This window comes from Delphinapterus leucas, chromosome 9 (assembly GCF_059928025.1).
Source record: "Delphinapterus leucas isolate spDelLeu-1000000601 "Yukka" chromosome 9, BTC_Dleu_Yukka2, whole genome shotgun sequence".
NCBI classification, from domain to species: domain Eukaryota; kingdom Metazoa; phylum Chordata; class Mammalia; order Artiodactyla; family Monodontidae; genus Delphinapterus; species Delphinapterus leucas.
In genome coordinates this window covers 70,303,452-70,326,626 of record NC_143137.1, presented here as the reverse complement: position 1 = coordinate 70,326,626, position 23,175 = coordinate 70,303,452, and the positions used below count along the sequence as shown (strand labels likewise).

Sequence of the window (23,175 nt, the reverse complement as noted above, 5' to 3'; positions counted from 1 at the left end):
AACCACTGCGCCACCACGGAAGCCCAAGAAAGCTTTTCTTCTAAACATATTTTATCTTTATTATCCCCCCATCCCATTATCACCATTGAAAATATCAGCAGTAATATAAGCTTAAGGGAAAGGCTCAGCTTACTATTCTGTCATAAACTTCTCTCTGGCATTCTAGTGACAGTAAAAGTAATTCCCCCATTAATTGCAAGATAAGAACACACAATGGTCAATTGAAAAAAAAAATTCTTTCAACACAAAGGATTTTGTTTTCATTTTTAATTAGGCCTTTTCCTTGGGAGTCTTTTAGGAGGACACTGGGGGAGGGGCAACATTTTAAAAGGATGGTCAGAATAGGCTTCCTTGAAAAAGGTGGTATTTGAGCAAAGATGGAACAGAAGTGAGAGATCTAGCCATGCAGGTACCTGGTGGAAAGATCCTTCCAGATAAATATTCAGCGCAAAGGCCCCAGTGCTAGAGGATGCCTTGCTGTTATAGGAGCAGTGCTTAGCAGAAATGAGGTCAGAGAGGTGGATGTGGGGTGGGACTGGGGAGGCTAGATAACATAAGGTTTTTTAGGTCACAGAAAGAACTCTGGCTGAGAAAACTTGGAGCTAATGATTTTGGCTTGCTCCTAGGTCTACGGACAAACTTCTAAATGTTAAAAGCATAGCCATGTCATATTACAGGTTGGTACAAACCTCAAGTTGTGCCTACACTTAATTTATCACCTTTAAAATAAGTGAAAATGCCTTCCTTCTGGAATGGGAAAAACATGTGAAAAGAAAATTAAATACTCAGGCCAGACACCTAAATTACAGTTTTAATTTACTAGTTGGTATCTTAAATATTAATGAGCCTCCTCTGTTTTCTTATTTATAGGTTGGAACAGTTATCTTTTTCCAGGTTCCTTGTTGTCTCTAGTATCTCTTTGTTTCCTTAATATCTTAGGCCAGAGAGTATTTTCCAATCTTATTTTCTATTCATGGCTATTCTTTCAATCCCTGTAACACATTTTATTCTGTTACAGAGGTCAGAATTTTGCTGGCCCAGTAATATGAAAATTATGTATTAGATGTAGATTAAAACAACAGCAAAATTACTTTGCCTCACTTAGTTGAATTGAGTAAAATCAGGATTTATCTTGAATTTCTACCTGGCTACCTAAATGAATCATTCTCTTTCCTTGATAAGGACACAACAGAGGTAACACAAAGTTTCTAATGCCTTAATGTTTTGAGAATATAAGAGTAATGTATTAGGTAAATTTCATTTTACACAACAGTACTATTGTTAAGGGAAGGGGGGACTCAGGTTAAGGGGAAGGAACTTCTTTCCCAAATGCCTCTGTAACCCCTTAAAAGAGGTGTATGGATTCTGCGTGTCAAATTTGAAAATTTACTTGTCAATTTCCTTGGAAACTGGTTTCTAACATACAACAGGGTAACTCACTTTGACAGCAGGTTCAGGTAAATTACTTTCATTACAATTCAGGTAGAAGTGACTGCCTTCAGTTTCACACACTGTAACTCGCCTAGTGGCAGGTTCAGAACGGTGTCAGTAACAGGGGCTTCTACGCACCCTGCGTTCCAGAGTTCAGTCCCATTTAAGTTAGGACTATTGACAATGACACGTGCTGAAATTTGTTCACCATGATACACACACACACACACACAAACACACACGCACACACTGTATCAAGAAGCCAGTGAAGTTGTACAGACCGCAGTTAAAAAGTAAAATTGGCTTTACATTTTTTAGAGGTCTCTTAGGAAGAGCAAAACCAAGCCCTTATTGTTATACAGGTGCTGGCCAAACACCGAATCAGCGACACTCTGCTACGACCGGGGTAAAGCTGATATGCCTGTATCACTTCTACTACCTGTCGCGCACCCCAGAAGAGAACTCGCTGAGGACTGGTAAGGACAAAGGAAAGTTTCTGTCAAAGTTCAGAAGGAAAGAGGGGCTGAGGAGGGAGCACTTTCAGCTCATATTTAAGCGCCAGACAGTGGAGAAAGCCGAACATCCCCCTCCTGCTCTTGGGTCGCCGCGGGGCCGGAGATATGCGAGAGGGAAGTTTTTCTAGTGGACATCTGCCGCCTTGTCCCCGAGACGCGCGAGGTCCGCAGCGCCATCTATGGAAGCCTCGGCCTCTGCCCATCTCGCTGTACCCCAGGGCCGACCGACCCCGGCGCGCGGCGGAGGATCAGCGGCCGCCGCGGACGCGCGCGCGAACTCCCGGGCCGGCATCGCGCTGGGGCCTCTTTGCCCTCCCAGCGGTCCCAAGTCGGCCTCTGCGCCCTGCCCCAGGGCCCTTTCAGCTGGCGCCGATTGGGTCTCCGGCCACCCGCCTCCACTTCCCCTCGCGCCGGCGCTATGGCGACGGTCACGAGACGCCGGCTGCCCCTGCGCCCGCCAATGGGAGCGCACGTCGCGGGGAGACGCGGACGTCGCTCTTCCAAGATGGCGGCGCGTCCGTCGAGAGCTGCCGGGCCGGGGGGAAGCCAGCGAAGCCGAGTAAAGCCACCGCCCGGGAGAGGACTGAAGGAGCTGTTGCCGCCGTTGGCGGCGGCTCAGGCAGTTTTCGCTGCTGTTACGGCTGTTGCCATGCGGCGAGGCTAGGGAGGAGCTCCCTTCCCCGGGGTGTAATAATGTTAACAGAGGTAAGCGGCGACGGCGGCCAGTGTTTACCTGTGAAATGGGGAAGGGGCCGGCGCCTGCCGGTCGGATAACATTATTTCCGCCGCCTGCGGGCTCGACCCTTGGTAGCGGGCCCCGGGGCCCGAGCAGAGCGGGGATCCTACAAGTGCCCCCTGAAGAGGAGCTGTGCTGACTCAACAGTCCCGCCACCTCCGGCTGCCTGTGCCTCTTCTTTCGCAGTTGCCACTTGCTCGTCGCCCCTGGCACTGGTCTCCCTCCTGCCGTCGCTGCCTCCTAACTCGCCGCTCCCTTCGTGGCGTCCCCTTACACGCTGGTCTGTGGCAGTGTCGGTCTCTCCGCGTTGCTGCTGGTTCCTGTTCCCCTACGGTTTTCCCGAGGTCTCTCTCTTCGCGGGCCCCTGGCCTCCAGGGCCCTCCACCTCCAAGCTCGGTCAGCATCCTGGGTTTGTCACTCGGCCAGACCGGTTTGTTTCCCACCCCCTACCTTGACTGCTTCGTGAAGAGGACCTCTTTTTCTCAGGGGGATACTTAGATAGCCCAGTTACATCACCTCCCTCTCCCACACCCTGTCACCTTTAGCTTAAATCGTAGGAATCTGAAAGTTGAGTTTAGCATCTATCCTCTTGATTTGCTTAAGACTTCCTTGGTACTCTCAGTGGAACAGTTTTTTCCCTTGATTCTGAAATGGAAGTAGGGCAACTATGACTAGCCAATCAATTTCCCTTTTCTAGTGCTTGATGACCATTGCAAAAAGCAGACTTTTTGAAGAAGTAGAGTTTGCCTTTACTAGCAGTACTTTAAGGGGAAGAACGAAATTGTTGTAAGTAGGTACTTGACCTAAGTTAACAGTTATGTACTGTGGTATATGTTAGTGTGGGTGTCATTGAAGATAAATTCTGAAGCTTGTGGATTTGAGGAAATATCTTAGAAGCTATACTCACTTTAAGTCCTGTGAAGCTTCCAATGTCAGCTGTCACGGACTAGTTTGGGCATCTTTGTGGGCTGAACTAAGGATAGCAAACAATTTTAATGGGCAATGAGAAGTATTCTTACTTGGGCTAACGAGACATAAAAATGTTTGTAGATGAGTGGCTTTTGTTGTGTGAAAATGTGATAATAAAGGACTTGCCTTTCCAGCCTTATTAACTCTGAGGAACTTCATACTTTGGTATTTGTACTTAATAATCTGCACACAGCCTGGTGTAGGAGGGCCTGGTAAATACTTATTGGTTGATTTTTAACTCATGAACTACTTATTTCTAGTAGTTTGTAGTTCACTTTATATTTCTGAATTCTACAGATTATTTTTTTCATTCCTGTAGTTAATTTTATTCCCATGGTTAATTTTATTCACAGAGATTATGGTATATCATAAGCTCTGTTGTCATTAGCAGTATTAGGTTAAAAAAAAAAAGGCAAGTAGCAGAAGTTCTATTTTTACCTTTAGTGTGATATTTTGTTGGGAATAATTAGCCTTATAATAAATTTTCAGTGATGTTGCTAATGTACAGTATTTTATGAGATAATCTTTTGGTTAAATTTGGCTTAGGTTAGCAGCGTTTGAAGAGTTGTACTGCTTTCACATGAACTCAGTGCTTGCTAGTAAAATGAGAGTCTTGATTTGGAAAGGCTGAACTTTCTAAGCTTCTGTATTTTATTTTATTTTATTTTTTGGCTGTGCCACGTGGCTTGTGGGATGTCAATTCCCTGACCAGGGATTGAACCCGGGCCACGGCAGTGAAAGCCGTGGAATCCTAACCGCTAGGCCACCAGGGAACTCCCTGAAGCTTATGTATTTTAAAATAATTTCATCTTTCAGTGAAATATTTTAAACAGTAAGTCAGTGATAGTAGTTAGATGCGCTTTATTGCTCTGTGTGTGTGTGTGCACGCGTGTGTGTGCGCGTGTGCGCAGCTTTTAAGTGGAAGAGCCGGGATTCCAACCTGGGCAGTCTCTGCTGAGTTTATCGTTAACCACTACACTGGATTACCTCTCCAAAGTAAGGCCCACATTAAATGGTACTTGGATCTCATCTGTGGTTGTGAGTAGTCATTTTATAGATGAGAAAACTGAAGCCCAGAGACTTATCCAAGGCCAAACAATTATTAGAAGCAAAGGTAAAACTAGAATCCCATCTCCTGACTCTCAGTATAGAACTCTGACCATTTTCCTCTCTATGAATAGTTTTCGGCTCTCTTGAGAGATTTTATTTTATTTATTTATTTTAATTTATCTTTTATTTATTTATTTTTGGCTGCATTGGGTCTTCGTTGCCGCGCGCAGGCTTTCTCTAGTTGCGGAGAGTGGGGGCTACTCTTTGTTGCGGTGCGCAGGCTTCTCATTGTGGCTTCTGTTGCGGAGCACGGGCTCTAGAGTGCAGGCTCAGTAGTTGTGGCACATGGGCTCAGTAGTTGTGGTTTGCGAGCTCTAGAGCGCAGGCTCAGTAGTTGCGGCGCACGGGCTTAGTTGCTCTGTGGCATGTGGGATCTTCCTGGACCAGGGCTTGAACCCGTGGCCCCTTGCATTGGCAGGCGATTCTTAACCACTGCGCCACCAGGGAAGCCCCACCCACTCTTTTTTTTAAATAGGAGTGAACTTCCACATATCAGACTTAGGGTATAGGATGCTTACCTCAGAACTTGTTTCAATTAATCTGAATTTTCACAACATTCAAATATAATGAAATATTTATTAGTGAATTTTCATTACACACACTTTAAAAAGCTACTGGGGTTATTATTTCTGAGCATGTATTATTACAGAGAACTAAAGTTAATAGAAGATGTAGGAAAATATGCTGAATTTGCACCACTACTGTGGCATACTCTAGAGATTGTGCATAAAAACCAGTTACCAGCCTGTTGACACTTGTGCTTTTAAAAATAGTGAATAAAAATCGTACTTATTTAAACTTAGTAGTTGTTTGGGTTGTGTGTAAATGTGGAGCATTAGTAAATGTTACATAAAAATTGTAGTTGTGCTAAGTTATTTCCATCTAGATTTATTGATTTTTTAATATATTAACACTCATTCTTGATTTTGTGGTTAACAAATATGGTACAGATGGGTAAGGCATAAACTGCTGCACTTTTAGAGGTCCCAGGATAATAATTAAGGGAGTACAATTTTGTAGTTCAAATAAGTTTGGAAGATTTGCCTAACGGAACTTAAAAAGGACTTCTTATAGCTTTTGATAGGTGATTTGCTGTCAAAGAATGTGTTAGAACTTGTGTCAGATTGCTTAGAGACTGTGATGGTTAATTTTATGTGTCAACTTGATTGGCCTTGGGGTGCCACATTAAACATTATTTCTGGGTACCACCGTGATGGTGCAGCTGGATGAGGATGAGATTAGGATTTGAATTGGTGGACTTGTTAAAGTAGATTGCTCTCCCCAGTGTGGGTGGGCACCATCCAATCTCTTGAGGGCCTGAGTAGAACAATAGGAAGAAAGAATTTTCCCTTTTTTCTGCATCACTGTTTGAGCTGGGACATTTCATTTCATCTTCTCCTGCCCTTGGACTGGGATTTATACCATCAGATCCCCAGATTCTCAGGCCTTTGGATTGAATTACACCACTGGCTTTCCTGGCTCTCCAGCTTGCAGACAGCAGATGGTGGGACTTCTCAGCTTCCATAATCTTGTGAGCCAGTCCCTCATAATAAATCTCCTTAAAAAAATTTCCTATTCGTTCTGTTTCTCTGGATAACCCTGACGAATACAGATACTTACAGAGTTTCTTGTATTTCACTTTGGGAAATCCTGAGATGTGATGAGTTGTGCATTAAGGGAGAGTCTTTGGACTTTCAGAGCTCTTTTTAAAGACACACACACACACTCTTGCCCATAGTAAGTGCTTAAGAAAAAATTATGACTTGATTTTGTTGGTTAATACATTAGTTAAGAGAAATACTCTTGGGGTGGGTTACTCCTTAAATGACATGAGCTATTTCTTTAATTATTAGTTAATGACATTATAAAGGCTACTAACCAGAACAAGAAGCATAGGCCCATTGCTATTCAAAGGATGTTAAGAGGTGGGAAAGAGATTTTATAAGGGAAGTAGAAGGACATTACTGTCTAGAATGAGGCTGGCTTGCCAGTCTACATCTTTTGACAAGCCAAGTTGAGTATTGCCAACCATTTCTCAAGAATTCTAAAGGGCCTTTGTTTTATTTTCCCCCCACTGATTCCAGACTTTCAGAGAGCTTATAAATAAACTATATTTGTTTAGTATTTATTTTCATTATATTTCCTTATTCTAGCACGCATATACCGTTTTTTCATCACTTCTGATTATTAACTAGCTAGCTGGTTGACAGAATTGCAAACAAAAGCAAATGTGTGATTTTTTAGTTAAACTCTACAACTTTATATTAGATAAATGTAGGTCTTCCATTTGGCATTTCAGAATATTAAAATAGAGGTTTTAGATTTCCATAACCATCCTTGGGAGTCCTAGGTAGGGAGATACTAGTGTTCAGATGGATTGTTCCAAAGTTTGTTGACCAGTGTTTCATAGAAATTGATAAAAGTTTCTTAACTAGTCCACTGTGTTTAAAAGTTTTGCCTTAATTGCTACAAGTTTTTAAAATTACTTTTATTTATTTGAGGAAATACGGAATTAAAGTACAGATGTTTGTAGTTTTAAAGGTACAAGGCATTGGTTTGTGAATCATAAGGCCACTGCAAAGTGTATGGGTTTACATTTCTGTGTGTAGTAACTACCAGCACATGTATACACTTTTACAGATTATAAAGGGTGCTTTATCTCTTAATTTAATCACGTTGTTAGATGTGCTCATGCTTATGTTTAGTGTCATTTCTAGTTTAACTGTGGAATAAAGAGTATTGTCTAGAGTAAAGAGAGAAAAAAAGGGGTATGCGAGGATGTTTGAAGTAGATCGTTTTAGGTGGATCAGGTAAGCTCTGTTAGCTGAGTAATAATGGAAAAGGAGGGAGCATGAGCTTCTGGAAGAGGAAGAAAACAGGTTCTATCATCGTTAAGAGTTTCCAATGCTGGCTACTCACTAATTAGCCATTTGGTGGCAAAACTAAGTGACTTTATGGCATTCCTGAGTGAGGTTCTCAGGGTATGGTTTTTTAAATTGTGTTTTGAAATTCTGCGGTTTCACAGACCATCAAGTGCTCCCTCAGTTGATGGAACTCTAACATTGACTTTCTGAGTCGAGTTTAATTTTCATATTACAATGCCTTATATATTTGTGAGGAGAGGGAACTTTGAATTAAAGCAAGTGGACAGCTCTGTTTTATCATGTTAAAAAATGGTTGAAACTTGAGTAATAGGTTGAAGTCATGGTGATGCATACTTTGTCTGTCAGCTACCACAATAGTGAGGTTACACGAATATGACCTATATGTTAGGCATTTCTAAGGATGAGTCTTAACTTCACCACTTATTTATGATGTGACATTGGGGAAGTTGTTTGAACTTTCTGACCCTTAGTTTCCTTCTTTGTGAAATTGGGATAATAATAGCACCTTCCTAGCTACTCTCACATTGTTATGAAGATCAAATAAAATGATAGAGAGTAAAATTCTTTGTAAACTGTCAATCATTATACAAATATTAGTGGTTAATACATCAGTTTTGTTCTCTATATGTCTTGCACTAATATGAATTCAGGTTATAGGCTCCATAGCTTTATGGCTCACTAGCTTTTCAGTGGATCCCAGGAGAAAGAGGGTGTCCCCTGGCCATTGGTGCAGTTACAGAGAGGCAGGGACTAGATTAAAAGAAGGGAAAGGAAAAAAAATAGACTGAGAGCATGTCTTGCCGAGTAATAATAAGGATAGCTTCTTGTGTGGTTGGTAAATTGATTCCAGAGAATTTCTGAAAGGGCAGTTTCAAAAAATATTTTGCAAAAGGTTACTTATTTGAGGGTTAGTAGTCATTTGTGTATACACAGTGTGAAATATTCGTGGGAAAAGAAATCCTTTATTTTTAGTCAACCCTGGTAAATTATTAAAATCCTGGTAGATTCTTAAGAAATAAATTAATAAGTTCTTAATTCTTAATTGTTTAATACAATTTTTATAAGGCTTTGGTTGTAACTTGTACTAATGGAGATTAATTTTTGTGGATCACTTTGTTCACCAAACATAAATACCCCTACTCTGTGGTAGGCACATGCTAAGTTCTGGTGCTGCAGTTGTGTCTGACCTGAAACCTGCCCTCAGAAAATTCACTATCAGAGCTAACTGGTGCCACTTTGGCCATCATTCAGCTGAAGCTTTGAGGTCTTTTGTCAGAATAAAACAAATTACGTAATTAAAAGGTGAAAAATTAAGAGGAATAAAAGGTTGGAGAATGTAATTAAAAGGTAATTACTTGCATTTGCTTTAGTTAACTCCAGGTAAAACTACCAGTTTGGATGACATGGCTGCTCTAAAATGAGCTGCTTCTTACAACTGAAGAGTCAGCCCATTTCTACTGTCTCTATTCGCTCCAAGCTAATTCACAGTGAGAAGTGGAAAAAAACCCACAAGAGAACAGAGGAGCAAAAAAAAAAAAAAAAAAGTGAATTTGTCTTTTGTTTTGTTTTTATGAAAAGACTCTTTATATCTCCTTAAGAGGTCTACCAGATTTTACTGAAAGACGTAGCTGAATTCCATTACCTTGGTAAAAGTAGTACTTGGTCCCTACCCCGTATGTGACATATTCGTGTAAACTCCTGAATGTGCGGCTTACCATTGTATTCCCAGTGCCTGGAAGAGAGAGACTCACGCTTAGTCCTCACTAAATATCTGTCAATAAAAGAATGTTGAATATTCCCTCCAGCAAAATGAAAGTAAAATTGAAAAATCACTAAGACAAAAATCGTCTTTGATAAACTTAAACTATCACATTAATTACCCTTCAAGGATTGGTTATTATCTCTGTCCATTAGGCTTTTTAAAATAGTACACTGTGGTTGAATACTGTTTGGGATCACAAAACACGCACACAAAAGTTAGACCAAAAAAAAAAAAAAAGGTGAACATTAAGCATTTAGTTAGAATGTAATTCTGTTTTAATTTTTCCTACAGAGAAGAATCTGATTAGATTGATGTTATTTTCATGTAACAAATCATAAATGCAAGAACAACTTGGATTTTATTTTGTGTTTCTTACTACTTACTTTTTATGATTTCATTTGTATTCCTGAACTAGATAAACCTAAAGCTTTGTTTATAATAGTACAGTAATGCAGATTTTTGTGGTGCTTTGTTGAGTGTTTCGTGTTTGTATGACCTTTAATGTTGTCTCGAAGTTGCAAGTAAGAGTAAAAATTTAGTCGTGAATTTCAAAAAGTTGGAAATTTGGGGGGTACCTTTTCTAGGAGGGCAGCTGCTACCACGATCTCTTACCTAAAATACCTCTCAATGTCACTCTTAGAGCATTGTTAGATCATTTCACCCATCTATAATTCCACTGTATATTCAGAAATAATATGTACCAGAAAAGTTCAATAAAATAATTCTGCAGCTGGTTTAATGATCTTTCAGTTAGTGCCAGAGGCTCATATACAATCAACTGGAATAATTCACCATTGTTAGATTACTGCACTGTTTTCTCCAATTTCCTGAGGGACCTTTTAATTCTGATGCAGCTGTGAAATTCCTATGGTGAATCCCGTTTTGCTTTTGACCTTAGCCCTGCATTATTGGAGAGTCCTTGAATGTTACTCTATTTAAACCTGAATTGGTTTTGCTCTTGGAACCCTGGAGCTATCTTTAGCCTGGCTGTGGTTTGGCAGGTGAGCGAGTCTGTGATTCTTTGTATTGTGACATCTTTTATTTTCAGGCCAGAGTTGTGTGACAACAGGATATGTATGGAGAATGGCTCTTGGATTCACGATCATTTGAGGCTTGGAAGTTATAAAACTGAAGTTGTACAGTTTTAATGGAAGAGTTAAGTCTGAAATAAAATTTCACCTCAGTTTAGTTATTACATAGATTTTGGGAAATAATGGTCTGATTTTAAGATACTATGATATTATGTATTATCTAATGTTTCTCCAAGTCGTAATATTGTACTTTAGAATTTGTTCTTGATTTCTCTTCCTGAGATTATTTGAGGTGGCATTTTTTCTTCCTTAGAACTTTCCTCAGGGTGTTTAATCAGATCACAACTGTTAGTATAACTAGCTACTTTAATGTCCAGTGTTAATTACTAACGTCATATGCTTTTTCTTGAGTACTACCTAAGTGCTCAACACTCAAACCGTTGCAATAGTCTAATCCTGGTAAGAGTTAGCAGAATAAGAGGAAGTGGTCTAGAGGGAGGTTGGCGACAACTTGAAAGGTGGAACACAACAAAGGTACAGAAAAAGAAACTGAAATAATGGACTTTACAAATAGTGGGTGTGTTGATTATATAAAAATTTTAGAAAAATCAATTAGACTTAAGAATATTTTATAATTTATAAAAGCTCTACCAGTTAATGTCTGATAGCTCAGAATATTCAATCAAATAATGGGCACTAATGCAAAATTTATAGAACTCCAGAAGTTAGTGAGATTGCCTTTGTACTGGGACTCAGAGTGTTAATCATCTCTCTCTCTCTCTTCTCTCTCTCTCCCCCCAACCCTGCCACATATATGTCTTCTAATCACAAATTGGACATTCTTAGTTTCTGAAGAAGAGTGTATGCTTTTGGTTAAGACTGGCCGTTGGTGTCAGATTATTTGGATTTGAATCTGTTTTGTCACTTCAGAGTATTTTGACCTTAGAAAGTTATTAACCTTTTTGAGCCTCAGTTTTTTCATCTGTGTAACTTTTAAATTAATGATACCCTATAGGGTTGTTCTAAGTATTAAGTGAAATAACATGTTAAGTACTGCACACAGTATTTCCCACAATAAAACTCAAGAAATAACTAGATTTTAATTATTGTTTCCTCAGAAGTAAATAACAAGTGGTTTATTTTTTATAACTTAGAATGTGTTTGAAGTTGTTTTTTGTATTTTGTCTTTGTTTTATTGAGGAAGTTTTAAAATGTAAAATTAAACAAAATAATCCCCTTTGATGCAGATGATCTAATTCTTCCCTTTCTCAGTTTTTATTAACTTTCTAAATTATGTATTGCACTAAGAGCTAGATCTAGACTAAATATCAGGAGGAAATCAAGAGAGGTGACACTTGTATACTGTGGTCATAACTAGAACTTTTGACTGAACAATAATTTCTTCTGCCCACTAAAGCTTTTACAGTAGATGAAGTGAAAGGGAAAAGTTGTAGTGTAATCTCACATTATGCTTTAAAAAGATGCCAGTGTTGTGTAGTTTTCTGCTACGGGAAGTACTAAGGTTCTTGTCAATTTGATAAAGTTTTATGTAAAGTAGCTCGGAATTTATTTAAGCTTTTCTCTTGAATTGTTCCTTTCTTTGGGAATAGAAAGATGAGGAATGTTAAAATCCTTTGTTTAAAAAAATTATGTAGTTAGCTTGATTGTTATTAGTATACTGTGTAGTAGGTTAAGAAAAAGACTTAGGGCTAAGTTATTACAAATAAGATTTGTACTTATACATCTAAATATGGGTATTAAGAATGTAAATTCAGTTCCTTTATTCAGGAGCTGCTTATCTGCATTCATGTAATAGTACAATACATTGTTATATTCAAAGAGTGGAGTGTTGGGCTTCCCTGGTGGCGCAGTGGTTGAGAGTCCGCCTGCTGATGCAGGGGACGCGGGTTCGTGACCCGGTCCGGGAAGATCCCACATGCTGCGGAGCGGCTGGGCCTATGAGCCATGGCCGCTGAGCCTGCGCGTCCGGAGCCTGTGCTCCGCGACGGGATAGGCCACAAGAGTGAGAGGCCCGCGTACCGCAAAAAAAAAAAAAAAAAAAAAGAGTGGAGTGTTCATGTGATAATAACATTTTAGTTAGCTGAAGATTATACCATCAAGGTCCTTTGTGGGTGAATCTGTGTCTGTCTCTATTTTCCTTACTATACTTATTTTTTCCCCCTTGTTGCTGTTGCTTTGTGGATGTGTTGATTTTTTCCCTCACCTCTTTTATTATTCTCCTCTATGTCTGTAGGCGTGCTTGCTTTCTCAGTTTTTTCCCCTAACCTTCACCCTTTCCTTCCCCCACTTCCAGCAAATTAAAGAGGCCACAATAATTTAACTTTTATTTTTTAAGTTATACTGCACTTAATGGGTTTAAAAATACTTTCCATTGCTTAAAAATTTAAAAGGCGAATGTATACAACAATTTATGTATATTTTTAAATAATACAGTTCAGTATAATTTCGTTTTGTGATTGTATACCTCTTGTCTGAATTTATCTTGATTAAAAAGCCTCATAATCTCTGAGTTAACAGAGAACAATGTTGAGCTTTATTTTTTATTGTGAATTAAGAGCATCTTATAGTACTTTCAGGGTCATTGTTTTGATGTGTACAGCCTTCAGGAACATGAAGGAAATTTGTTTGAACCTGTACCAAGTCTAGAATATACCAGATTCTTAAGGGGTACCAAGGACTAAGATATTAGTGTCAGTTTAGTTACTTCAGGTTTTTCTGATAAATTGAATTTTTTTTTTTTTTTTTTTTTGTGGTACGCGGGCCTCTCACTGTTGTGGCCTCTCCCGTTGCGGAGCACGCGCAGGCTCAGCGGCCATGGCTCATGGGCCCAGCCGCTCCGTGGCATATGGGATCTTCCCGGACCGGGGCACGAACCCACGTCCCCTGCGAACCCACGTCCCCTGCATTGGCAGGTGGACTCTCAACCACTGCACCACCAGGGAAGCCCAATAAATTGAATTTTTAAATCTTAATAAATCACTTTTATTTGATTCCTTAGATATATGTGCAGAATTTTGCCCATCCCCTCCATATCCTTTTTTTAAAAAAGTCTACTTGAGAGTCGGTGTAGAATAATGGTTCAGGACATGCTTGAATTTTATTTTATTTATTTTTTTATTTTTCGGTATGCGGGCCTCTCACTGTTGCGGCCTCTCCTGTTGCGGAGCACAGGCTCTGGACGCGCAGGCTCAGCAGCCGTGGCTCACGGGCCCAGCCGCTCCGCGGCATGTGGGATCTTCCCAGACCGGGGCACAAACCCGCATCCCCTGCATTGACAGGCGGACTCTCAACCACTGCGCCACCAGGGAAGCCCTATTTTTTTTTATTTTAAAAATTTATTTATTTATTTTTGTCTGCGTTGGGTCTTTGTTGCTGTGCATGGGCTTTCTCTAGTTGTGGCAAGTGGGGGCTGCTCTTCGTTGCGGTGCGCGGGTTTCTCATTGTGGTGGCTTCTCTTGTTGCAGAGCACGGGCTCTAGGCGCGTGGGCTTCAGTAGCTGTGGCACTTGGGCTCAGTAGTTGTGGCTCGCAGACTCTAGAGCTCAGGCTCAGTAGTTGTGGCGCATGGGCTTAGTTGCTCCATGGCATGTGGGATCTTCCCGGATCAGGGCTTGAATCCATGTCCCCTGCAATGGCAGGTGGACTCTTAATCACTGTGCCACCAGGGAAGCCCTGTGCTTAAATTTTAAATCAAGTTCAGTTCATGGTCCACTTCTGTGACTTCGCTGTTTCCTCATCTATAGAATAGAGTTAGTAATATAACTTATGTCATAGGGTTGTGAGAATTAGAAATCTATATAAACTGGTTAGCAAAGCACTAAACAGTTAAAATACATCATGGCTCCTACTGTTTCAGAGGATGCTCCTTTTCATAAGAAGAAAGGGAGAGGTAGGAGATTGGTGACAGTTCAGTGCTAGGCTGTGCTTTGAACATTTAACTCTGTTTACTGTAGTTTCCCCTTGTATTATATATTATGGGGAAAAGCAGAAGTTGAATTGTCAATATTGGGACTATTATTCTTGTATTGTTACAGTCTTATATGAATGAGGCGAAGGGGGGCCACTTATGAATATGGCCTGTTTTATCTTGCATTGCACTATTTAACTGCCGTAGTAAAAGTTTTGTGTACTGTGGTAGAGAACACTTTGGTAAATTACAGTCTTCTAATGTATCAACTAAATTCATTCTTTCTGATTCACTTTTGTAAAAGGAGCTTAAGGTGAATTGCTGTGTGACTGAGTTTATTTTTCAGTATGAGGTAATGATAGAGAATGACCTTGGTGTTTGAAGTTTTTTTTTTTAAATTATTTTTGGCTGCATTGGGTCTTCCTTGTTGCACGTGGGCTTTCTGTAGTTGCATAGATTGGGGACTACTCTTAGCTGTGGTGCGTGGGCTTCTCATTACGGCGGCTTCTCTTGTTGCAGAGCGCGGGCTCTAGGCGCACGGGCTTCAGTAGCTGTGGCACGTGGGCTCAGTAGTTGTGGCTCGTGGGCTGAGCGCAGGTTCAGTAGTTGTGGCGCACAGGCTTAGTTGCTCCGTGGCATGTGAGTTCTTCCTGGACCAGGGCTCGAACCCGTGTCCCCTGCATTGGCAGGCAGATTCTTAACCACTGCGCCACCAGGGAAGCCCCTGAAGATCTTTATGTACTTACTGTAATGTGGCTCAAATAGAGTGGGTAGGCTGTAGACAAATTATTGGGTTAGAAATGCCAAGTGCAATACTGTATTATTTCAAAATAATACATTTTATTTTAGTAGTGTTAAAGTGACAGAATCTAAAGAGAACAAGATATTTATGGAACAGGAGGAGAATTATTGAGAAACCTGGGCATTCAACATTTTAATTTCCTTTTGATGTTTTCTTTCTGGCCTTGAAAAATATAGTGGAATAAAGCTCCCTTCCTCACTAAAATATTCCCGTAGTAGTTTCAAGAAATGTAATGAATTAGAACTCTGTTATTCAGAAAGAGAGCTTTTTAAAGGAATGATTTAAGTGTAATTTAAAAAATCATTTTTTGTTGTTAAATGTCTTAGAAGAAATACAAGTTTTAGTGTGTTTAATTATTTCTAAGAATATGATTAAAATTACTAGCAACATAATTTTCATCCGTTTCAAAATTCTCACAAACTGTTGGTGGAAATCTAGTTTTTCTTTTCTTTATCCATATACATTGACCTAGGTACAGGAATAGCATAACCTGTATTATCCCTCACAGGCATGTGGGATCTTCCTGGACCAGGGCTCGAACCCGTGTCCCCTGCATTGGCAGGCGGACTCTTAACCACTGCACCACCAGGGAAGTCCCTCCTCCTCTTTCTCATCCTCTTTCTCCTCTTCACTGTTGTGGATGATTATCTTGTGCATTAGGATGCTGTGTGTAGGATGCACACAGCAAAATCCTTAGCCTCTGTGATACCCACCCCCCATTTTGATAACCTGCTCCATACATTGCTAAATGTTTCCTGGGGAAATAATTGCCCTTGGCTGAGAACCACTGCAGTAAAGATAGTGCCTTTTCTGCACTTTATCTTTTTAGATACTTATTTCTAGAATTGTTTTTATCTCGAATCTGTTTTGTTCCATTGATCTGTGTGTCTGGACTTTAGCCTCTTTTGCTTATTTATTTTACTTCTCTTTGCTGTTTAGTAAGTAGTAATTTAAAAAACAGCTTTATTGACATGTAATTTATATACCATTCATGAATACAGTTCAGTGGCTCTTAGTATGTTCACAGAGTTGTGCATCTGTTGCCACAGTAAGTTGTAGAACTCATTACCCTCAAACAGAAAAACCCTTTACCCTTTAGCTGTCACTCCCAAATCTTCCCTGCTTTGAACCCCAGGCTATCATCACTAGTCTGTCTCTATGGATTTGCCTGTTACAGACACTTTACATAAATGGAATCATACAGTGTGTGGTCTTTGTGACTGGCTTCTTGCACTTAACATGTTTTCAAGTTTCATATATATTGTAACATGCATCAGTATTTCAAATTTCTTTTTATTGCCTAGTAATCCATTGTATAGAAACACCACATTTTGTGTATTCTTTCATTTATCTATGGATATCGGGTTATTTTCACTTTTGGGCTATTATCAATAATGCTGCTATGAACACTTGTGTACACGTTTTTGTATGGACATGTTTTCATTTCTCTAGGGTATATACTAAGAATGGAACTGCTGAATCATATGGTAACTCTATGTTTAACCTTTTGAGGAACTGTAAATTGTTTTCAGAAGTACTGCACTATTTTTATTCCCACCAGCAATATAGGAGGCTTCTAATTTCTCTGCATCCTCAAGAATATTTGTTATAATCTGTCTTTTTGATTATAGCCATCTGGTGGGTGAGAAGTGATATCTTGTAGTGTATTTGATTTGCATTTCCCTAATGTCTAATAATGTTGAACATTTTTTCATATGCTTTTTATGACCACTTATATTATCTTCTTTGGAGAAATGTGTACTCAAATCTTGTGCTCATTTTAAAATTAGATTATTTCTTAGTCAGTTTTTATTTATTTATTTAATTTGTTTTTATATACTTTTGGCTGTGTTGGGTCTTTGTTGCTGCGCGCAGGCTTTCTCTCTTTACAGAGAGCGGGGGCTACTCTTCATTGTGGTTCGCGGGTTTCTCATCGTGGTGGCTTCTTTTGTTGCGGAGCATGGGCTCTAGGAGCATGGGCTCTAGGCGCGTGGGCTTCTGTAATTGCAGCACACGGGCTCAGTAGTTGTGGTGCGCGGGCTCAGTAGTTGTGACGCACAGGCTTAGCTGCTCTGCAGCATGTGGGATCCTCCCATACCAGGGATCGAACCTGTGTTCCCTGCGTTGGCAGGCGGACTCCCAGCTACTGCGCCACCAGGGAAGTCCTTCTTAGTTTTAACAGTTCTTTGTATATTCCAGGTAGAAGTTCATTATTAGGTATATGATTTACAAATATTTTTTCTCATTCTGTGGGTTGGCTTTTCATTTTCTTGAGGGTATCATTTGCAGCACAGCATTTAAAAATTTTGACATAGTCCAATTTATTTTTCTTTTGTTGACTGTGCTTTTTGTGTCAAAAATATTTAAATTTCGTAATATATTTTCTGTAATTAGCTTCAGGAAATGGTATCAAGGATCACATAAACAAGACAAACTAAATACATAAAAATAGAGCTGAAATTAAGCCATTATAGTTTTCCCCAACTTGAATTTTGAAAAAATAATTTTTTTCTTAAATTTTATTATCATATTTAGATATGTGTGTGTGTGTTGATAGAAGACTTTACTGAGAATTTGAGGGTGGTGAGGCATTTGGTTTACATTGTAGCAGTGCTAGGTAATTAAAAACCACTCTGCTCTGTAGTGGAGTAGCTAGCTACAGTAACCTAAAATTTTGCAGTGTTCCAATCCTCAGTTGCCATGCTTTGAGTGTTTTCATGGTTAACCGCACCCCCTAGAGGAGGAGGAATCCTCCAAAAGCAGAGACTGTTTATTTCTAGTCCTGCCCTCTCTCTCTGTCTGTAATAATCTGTTTACCTTCTCCTGAATTCCTGGCTCTATTATTTCATGATTATTGGTGTGCTTATCCATTATTTTTTCTCCCGGCACATTCTGAGTCTCTGGGTCTTGACTTTGCAGATCCCTAACTAGGCCGGCTTATTCTTTCAGCAACACTACATGTCCAGGAATCACAGCTCAGTCATGATATTCTTGAGGATCATCTCTGATTATGGTCCCGCTGCCTCTTCATAGTCACTTGCAGCAATGTGTCTGCTCTCATCATCTCCACCTTCTTTTATATTTATTAACGTTTTAAAAATTTTATTTACTACTTAATTAAACTTTGACAATATACAAATACATATCTGTTTTTTAAGATTTTCCAGTTCATTTTAAAGGTTATGTGTTTTAAGCTATTCCCTCGTTATTACCATAATTTGACCAATTGTTTTGTCTCACTTTCTCAAACAAGATGTTTCATGTTTTTCACTTGCTGGAGTACAGATTTTATGACAGCCTTTATGATCTTTGCTTGATAGAAATAAACATCCATAATAGTGTATTCACTTAAACATTTTAAATGACTGTTAATTGAATGTAAATAAAATGAGTTAAGGATATGCTGTGTCTTTTGTAGGAAAAGTGGTATGTGTAATCTAAAAAGAATAAAGTATTATTTGCAATATATATTTTTTAAAAAGTTCATGCTGCTTGAAGAGTAAACCAGTGCAGAAGTATATTTAGTAAGAAGTGAAAGTATTTGCTTTTTCTGTTTTAAAAGCAGTCTGGGTACATACTTCTATACCTTTCTTTATATTTAATACACATGAGAGAAAATTTTCATTAAGTTAAAAAAATTACTCTTAAAAGTGGTGCTATAAATTATCTTTTCCCACTTTTATAAGTTTCTCAAGTGTTTATCTAATTTTTCCAGTAGTGTTTATTGTTACACTTTATACTCCTGTCTTCTCCCCTTCCCTCTGCCATATAGATAGGTGCTCACTGAATTGATTTGACACAGAAACAAAGGGCAAGTGAAATTGAAGTATTAAGATGCCAATTAATGATAAGAAAGGAAGGTAATCTGGTGAAGATTATCACTAGGAAAAAATATTGATGTGTATATCACATTGATTTAGATGATTACTGAGAAGATCTGTGGATTCGATATATACTTATTCAGAGTATACTGGATGTGCCAGATGTTATACTTGTCAACAGGAATACATCAATGAATAAAGCATATACATTTTATGATCTCATGAGACTTAGGTATATGGTATATACAGGAAAATAAATAGACAGTGCCAACGTAATGTGATAAATGAAGATATTGGCAAGGGAGTGGTTGAAATGGTGAACTGTGGAGTCCAGTCTAGATAGGGAAGTGAATGCAGAAGTGGGCTAAGTAAGGAGAAAGTAGAATTAAGTGTCTGCAATTCTGAATGATAACGAAAAATAGATGCAGTAGGTTTAACTAATTTAGAAGTGGAAGATTGTGATCAGAGAGTAAGATAGTTAATTTTCACATTTCCCATTCAGAGAAGACAGGGTGATGAAGTCTGGAGTGTGGTCTTAAAGTGGCTAAAATGGACTTGCAGTGAATGTCGGTGGAGGTGAAATGCTTATGATATTAAAAGTAGAGTGTTGGGAGTTCCCTGTTGTTCTCGTGGTTAGGATTGGGCGCTTTCACTGCTGTGGCCCGGGTTCAATTCCTTGTTGGGGAACTGAGATCCCACAAGCTGCACGGCGTGGCCAAAAAAAAGAAAGAAAAAGAATGTTGGGTGGATGCATGTTGAAATAATTCAAGGTTATGTAGTACTTAGGACAGAAGCATGTCAAGAGTTTTGAGTGGATGATTAGGAGTGCCTTGGGGAGCAGTGGTTTGCACCTGTGACTGCATTTTGGAATCACCTGGGGAACTTTATAAACTACTAATGCTCTTACCCTAACTTTGCTGCACATTGGAAATTCTAATGGCTAGCTCCCATCCTCAGCTATTCAGATTTAATTTGTATGGGGTGTAACCTGGGCAGTGGGGCTTTAAAATGCCCCTGGAAATTCTAATGTGCAGCAATTGCACAGTGGCAGGGTTTTGGTTTTTTTGTTTTTTGTTTTTTTATGGGAAACTGGCTGGGAGTTACGGTTAGGAACATGGCCCTGCATCATGAAGTTGGAGTACATGATAAATGAAAGAATAAGCAACCTTTGAGAGTGAGGCAGGAGAAGCAGCTTTTACTTAAAGCAAACAGTGAAATTGTTGGTGATATAGATCCGTTTATTTTTACCCTGGAGCAGAGTAAACCTAGAGGGAGGTTTTGGGAGGAAGGTAAGCAGTGGGAGGTTGGATAAAGGGGGAAAAAACAAGAACAGTACAGTGGTTAGAGTCCAGGAGAGGACTGATAACTGTAATAAATTTATCTTTTGGTAGTGACCAAAGATAACAGGGCATAGTGGGTTCATAATGAATCTGGAAAATACATTCCACAGTCCCATGGTGGATGAAAGTTGGGAATTGGGTGAGTGGCTCTCAGGAGTCAGTTTAAGACCTGGGGTTGAACTTAATAGGAAGTCCTAGCTTTGTATTCTTCTCTTTGTTAAGGGGTTTGGATTGGTTGCCTAAGATCCATGGAGAGGCCCAGAGTTTCATGCTGCTGTTCCACAGGCTCCTAGGTGAGTGGTTACGGGCCTGGTCTCTTTTGTCCTGACACTGGCAGGAGGAGGCTCTGGAGTGTCAAGGCTTGGTTAGGTCTGCAGAGCATAGCTCTTCTCACTCCAGCGTGCTTGCTTGTGTGAGTTTGACACTTTGCTGTACCTAACAATGGCAAAGCCTTTGCTATTTCTTTACTTTTGCACTTGATGCTTTTCAGGAACAATTTTAATTGCCCAATTCCAGATTTTTTTCAACATTGAAGAAATGGTATAGACTTAGAAACAGTGAAAAGGGACCTTGTATATTATTTACGCAAACTTCCCTTATTTATACATTAGAATTTTATGCATAGAGAATTGAAGTCAGTTTCACAAAGAAACCGTTCACCCTAGATTAAAGTATAAACTATATATGAGACTAGAAATTTATAATTGTTACACTGATTCAGATTTGTTGTCAGAATAAATTGGTTTACTGCAACTCATTTGATTAATTTGACATGTAACTTGATTTTTTTGCATTGTTAAACTTGGAAGATGAGAACATCAGATATCACTGTCAGTGGAGTGCAGAAAATTTATATTTCTTTTAAATTAAAGAAAGCGTTTTAAAGTATAATACTTGCAGAGTTCAAGAGCTACCCTAGTTATGCAAATGAACTGTGGAATTACTTTTGAATGATGAGTTCATTCAAAAACATTATCAAAAATTTTTAATAGATTTTTGGTCAGAATAGGGTAAGTAGTAAATTTGGTAATAGCCTGATGTAGAAATAAGAAAATTGTATGCTTAGTGGAAAATATACTTTTGCATAATTACAGTATATCATGTCAACAAGTAATTTAAACCCATATGCCCTTACTGAGCAAAATATATGTCCATGATTAAAGCTTTTGTACTTTTTTTTTTTTTTGGTGGTACACGGGCCTCTCACTGTTGTGGCCTCTCCCGCTGTGGAGCACAGGCTCTGGACGCGCAGGCTCAGTGGCCATGGCTCACGGGCCAGCTGCTCCGCGGCATGTGGGATCTTCCCGGACCGGGGCACGAACCCGTGTCCCCTGCATCGGCAGGCGGACTCTCAACCACTGTGCCATCAGGGAAGCCCAAAGCTTTTGTACTTTTTAAAATTAGATGATTTTGTATACAGTGACTTTATTTCACATGTGTTTGAATTATGAAAGTAAAAGTAACTTTTTGAGGTTGTGACACCAAGCATATGATACCTATGATGGGTCATAGGGATTTAGGTTACATCAAAAGGATGCTCTTAACGCTGGGTTGTGACATGTATTTTTTTATATGTATCTTTTGTATTCATAGTTTTCAGATGTGCTTATTAGCAAGATGAAAACTGAGGAGCAATTATGCTAAATGGTGCTTGATTTCCTTTTCTCTTTTTGGATTGCATTAATTGATTTACCTATGTTTAGGTGGGTATGAATGGCTCTCATTTTTCTAGAAGTCAGTTGATATTTATTAAAAAACTCTGCACAGCTAGTCAGTTGTCTCAGTCATTTGTGGGGACATTTCATAGTTTAGTTTTGCCAATACAGATTTAGACTATTCATAGGAATGTTAATAAGATTTTTCTTTGGCTGTGGCAGCTGACATCATTTGGCTTAAATTTTCTAGGCCAAAATTATTTCTGCTATACTGTATGGTGGTAAATTCTGATAACTCAGCTTAACATTTATTATGTTAGAGTATATATCCAAAGCTGCTTCCTGAGGAAAATTTTGGCTTGCTTATGTGGCTTTAGTCTGCTAACTTGTAGAAGTAGCGTCGTGAGAACACTAGTTAGGCTCTTTAATTTTTATGGTTTACCTTATTTTTAGGTGTATATAGATTAACTCTAAATCGGAATATAGACTACCCACATTCAGTGACTGCAGATTATATGATTCTCAGCACCTCTCAAAGCCTGAAAGAATTGATATTAGGGGAAAATGCCTGAGAGTTATTTAATCCAGTCTTTCTTTTAGATTCTCAAATTTCATCTATTTATTTGTTTATTTATAATTGTGGTTAGATTCTCTAATTTGTATCCTTGGATATAGCTTGACTACTAGAAAATTACAATCTTAGAACACATTAGTTTTACTTCTTGCAGAGTTGCCTTCATTGACGTGCCTTTTAATGTTTATGTCCACTTTCTTTAAAGTCATTAGGAGAAGCAATTTTGTTAAACTTTCTAATGACTTTCGTGTAAAACTTGCTGAGAACATTAACCAGTACTTCATGCTTTGTTTTTCAGATATATTCCTATATGATACAATTCTTTAAAAATTCAGAGCTGCAGATATAGAGCATCAGTTAATGAGAGGAAGCTTGGATATCATCTGTTCCCAACGCGTTTACAGATGAAGAAATTGAGGCTCAGAGAGGTCAGCTATAAGTGGCTGGCCTACAACCTGGGTGTAGAAATTGTGTCTTCTAACAACTGACCCAGTTTTTTTTTAAGTTTTCAAAACATTGAGGTGAAATTGAAATTAACATAACATAAAGTTACCGTTTTATAAGTGAACAATTTATTGGCATTTAGTACAATCACAAAGTTGTGTAGCCACCACCTC

General features: G+C 39.1%; 1 protein-coding gene across 3 annotated transcripts in view; it reads left to right on the top strand.

Moving 5' to 3' along the window:
• The first annotated feature begins 1,977 nt into the window (after positions 1-1,977).
• Positions 1,978-23,175, top strand: part of SNX13 (sorting nexin 13) — a 141,151-nt gene continuing 119,953 nt past the window's right edge. Inside the window, exon 1 of one of the 3 annotated variants that reach the window (XM_022587589.3) lies at positions 1,978-2,651. In XM_022587589.3, coding sequence (XP_022443297.2) covers positions 2,052-2,651 — 600 coding nt within the window. In that variant the 5' untranslated portion in view covers positions 1,978-2,051. The other 2 variants (XM_022587582.3, XM_089917693.1) reach the window with 2 other exon arrangements.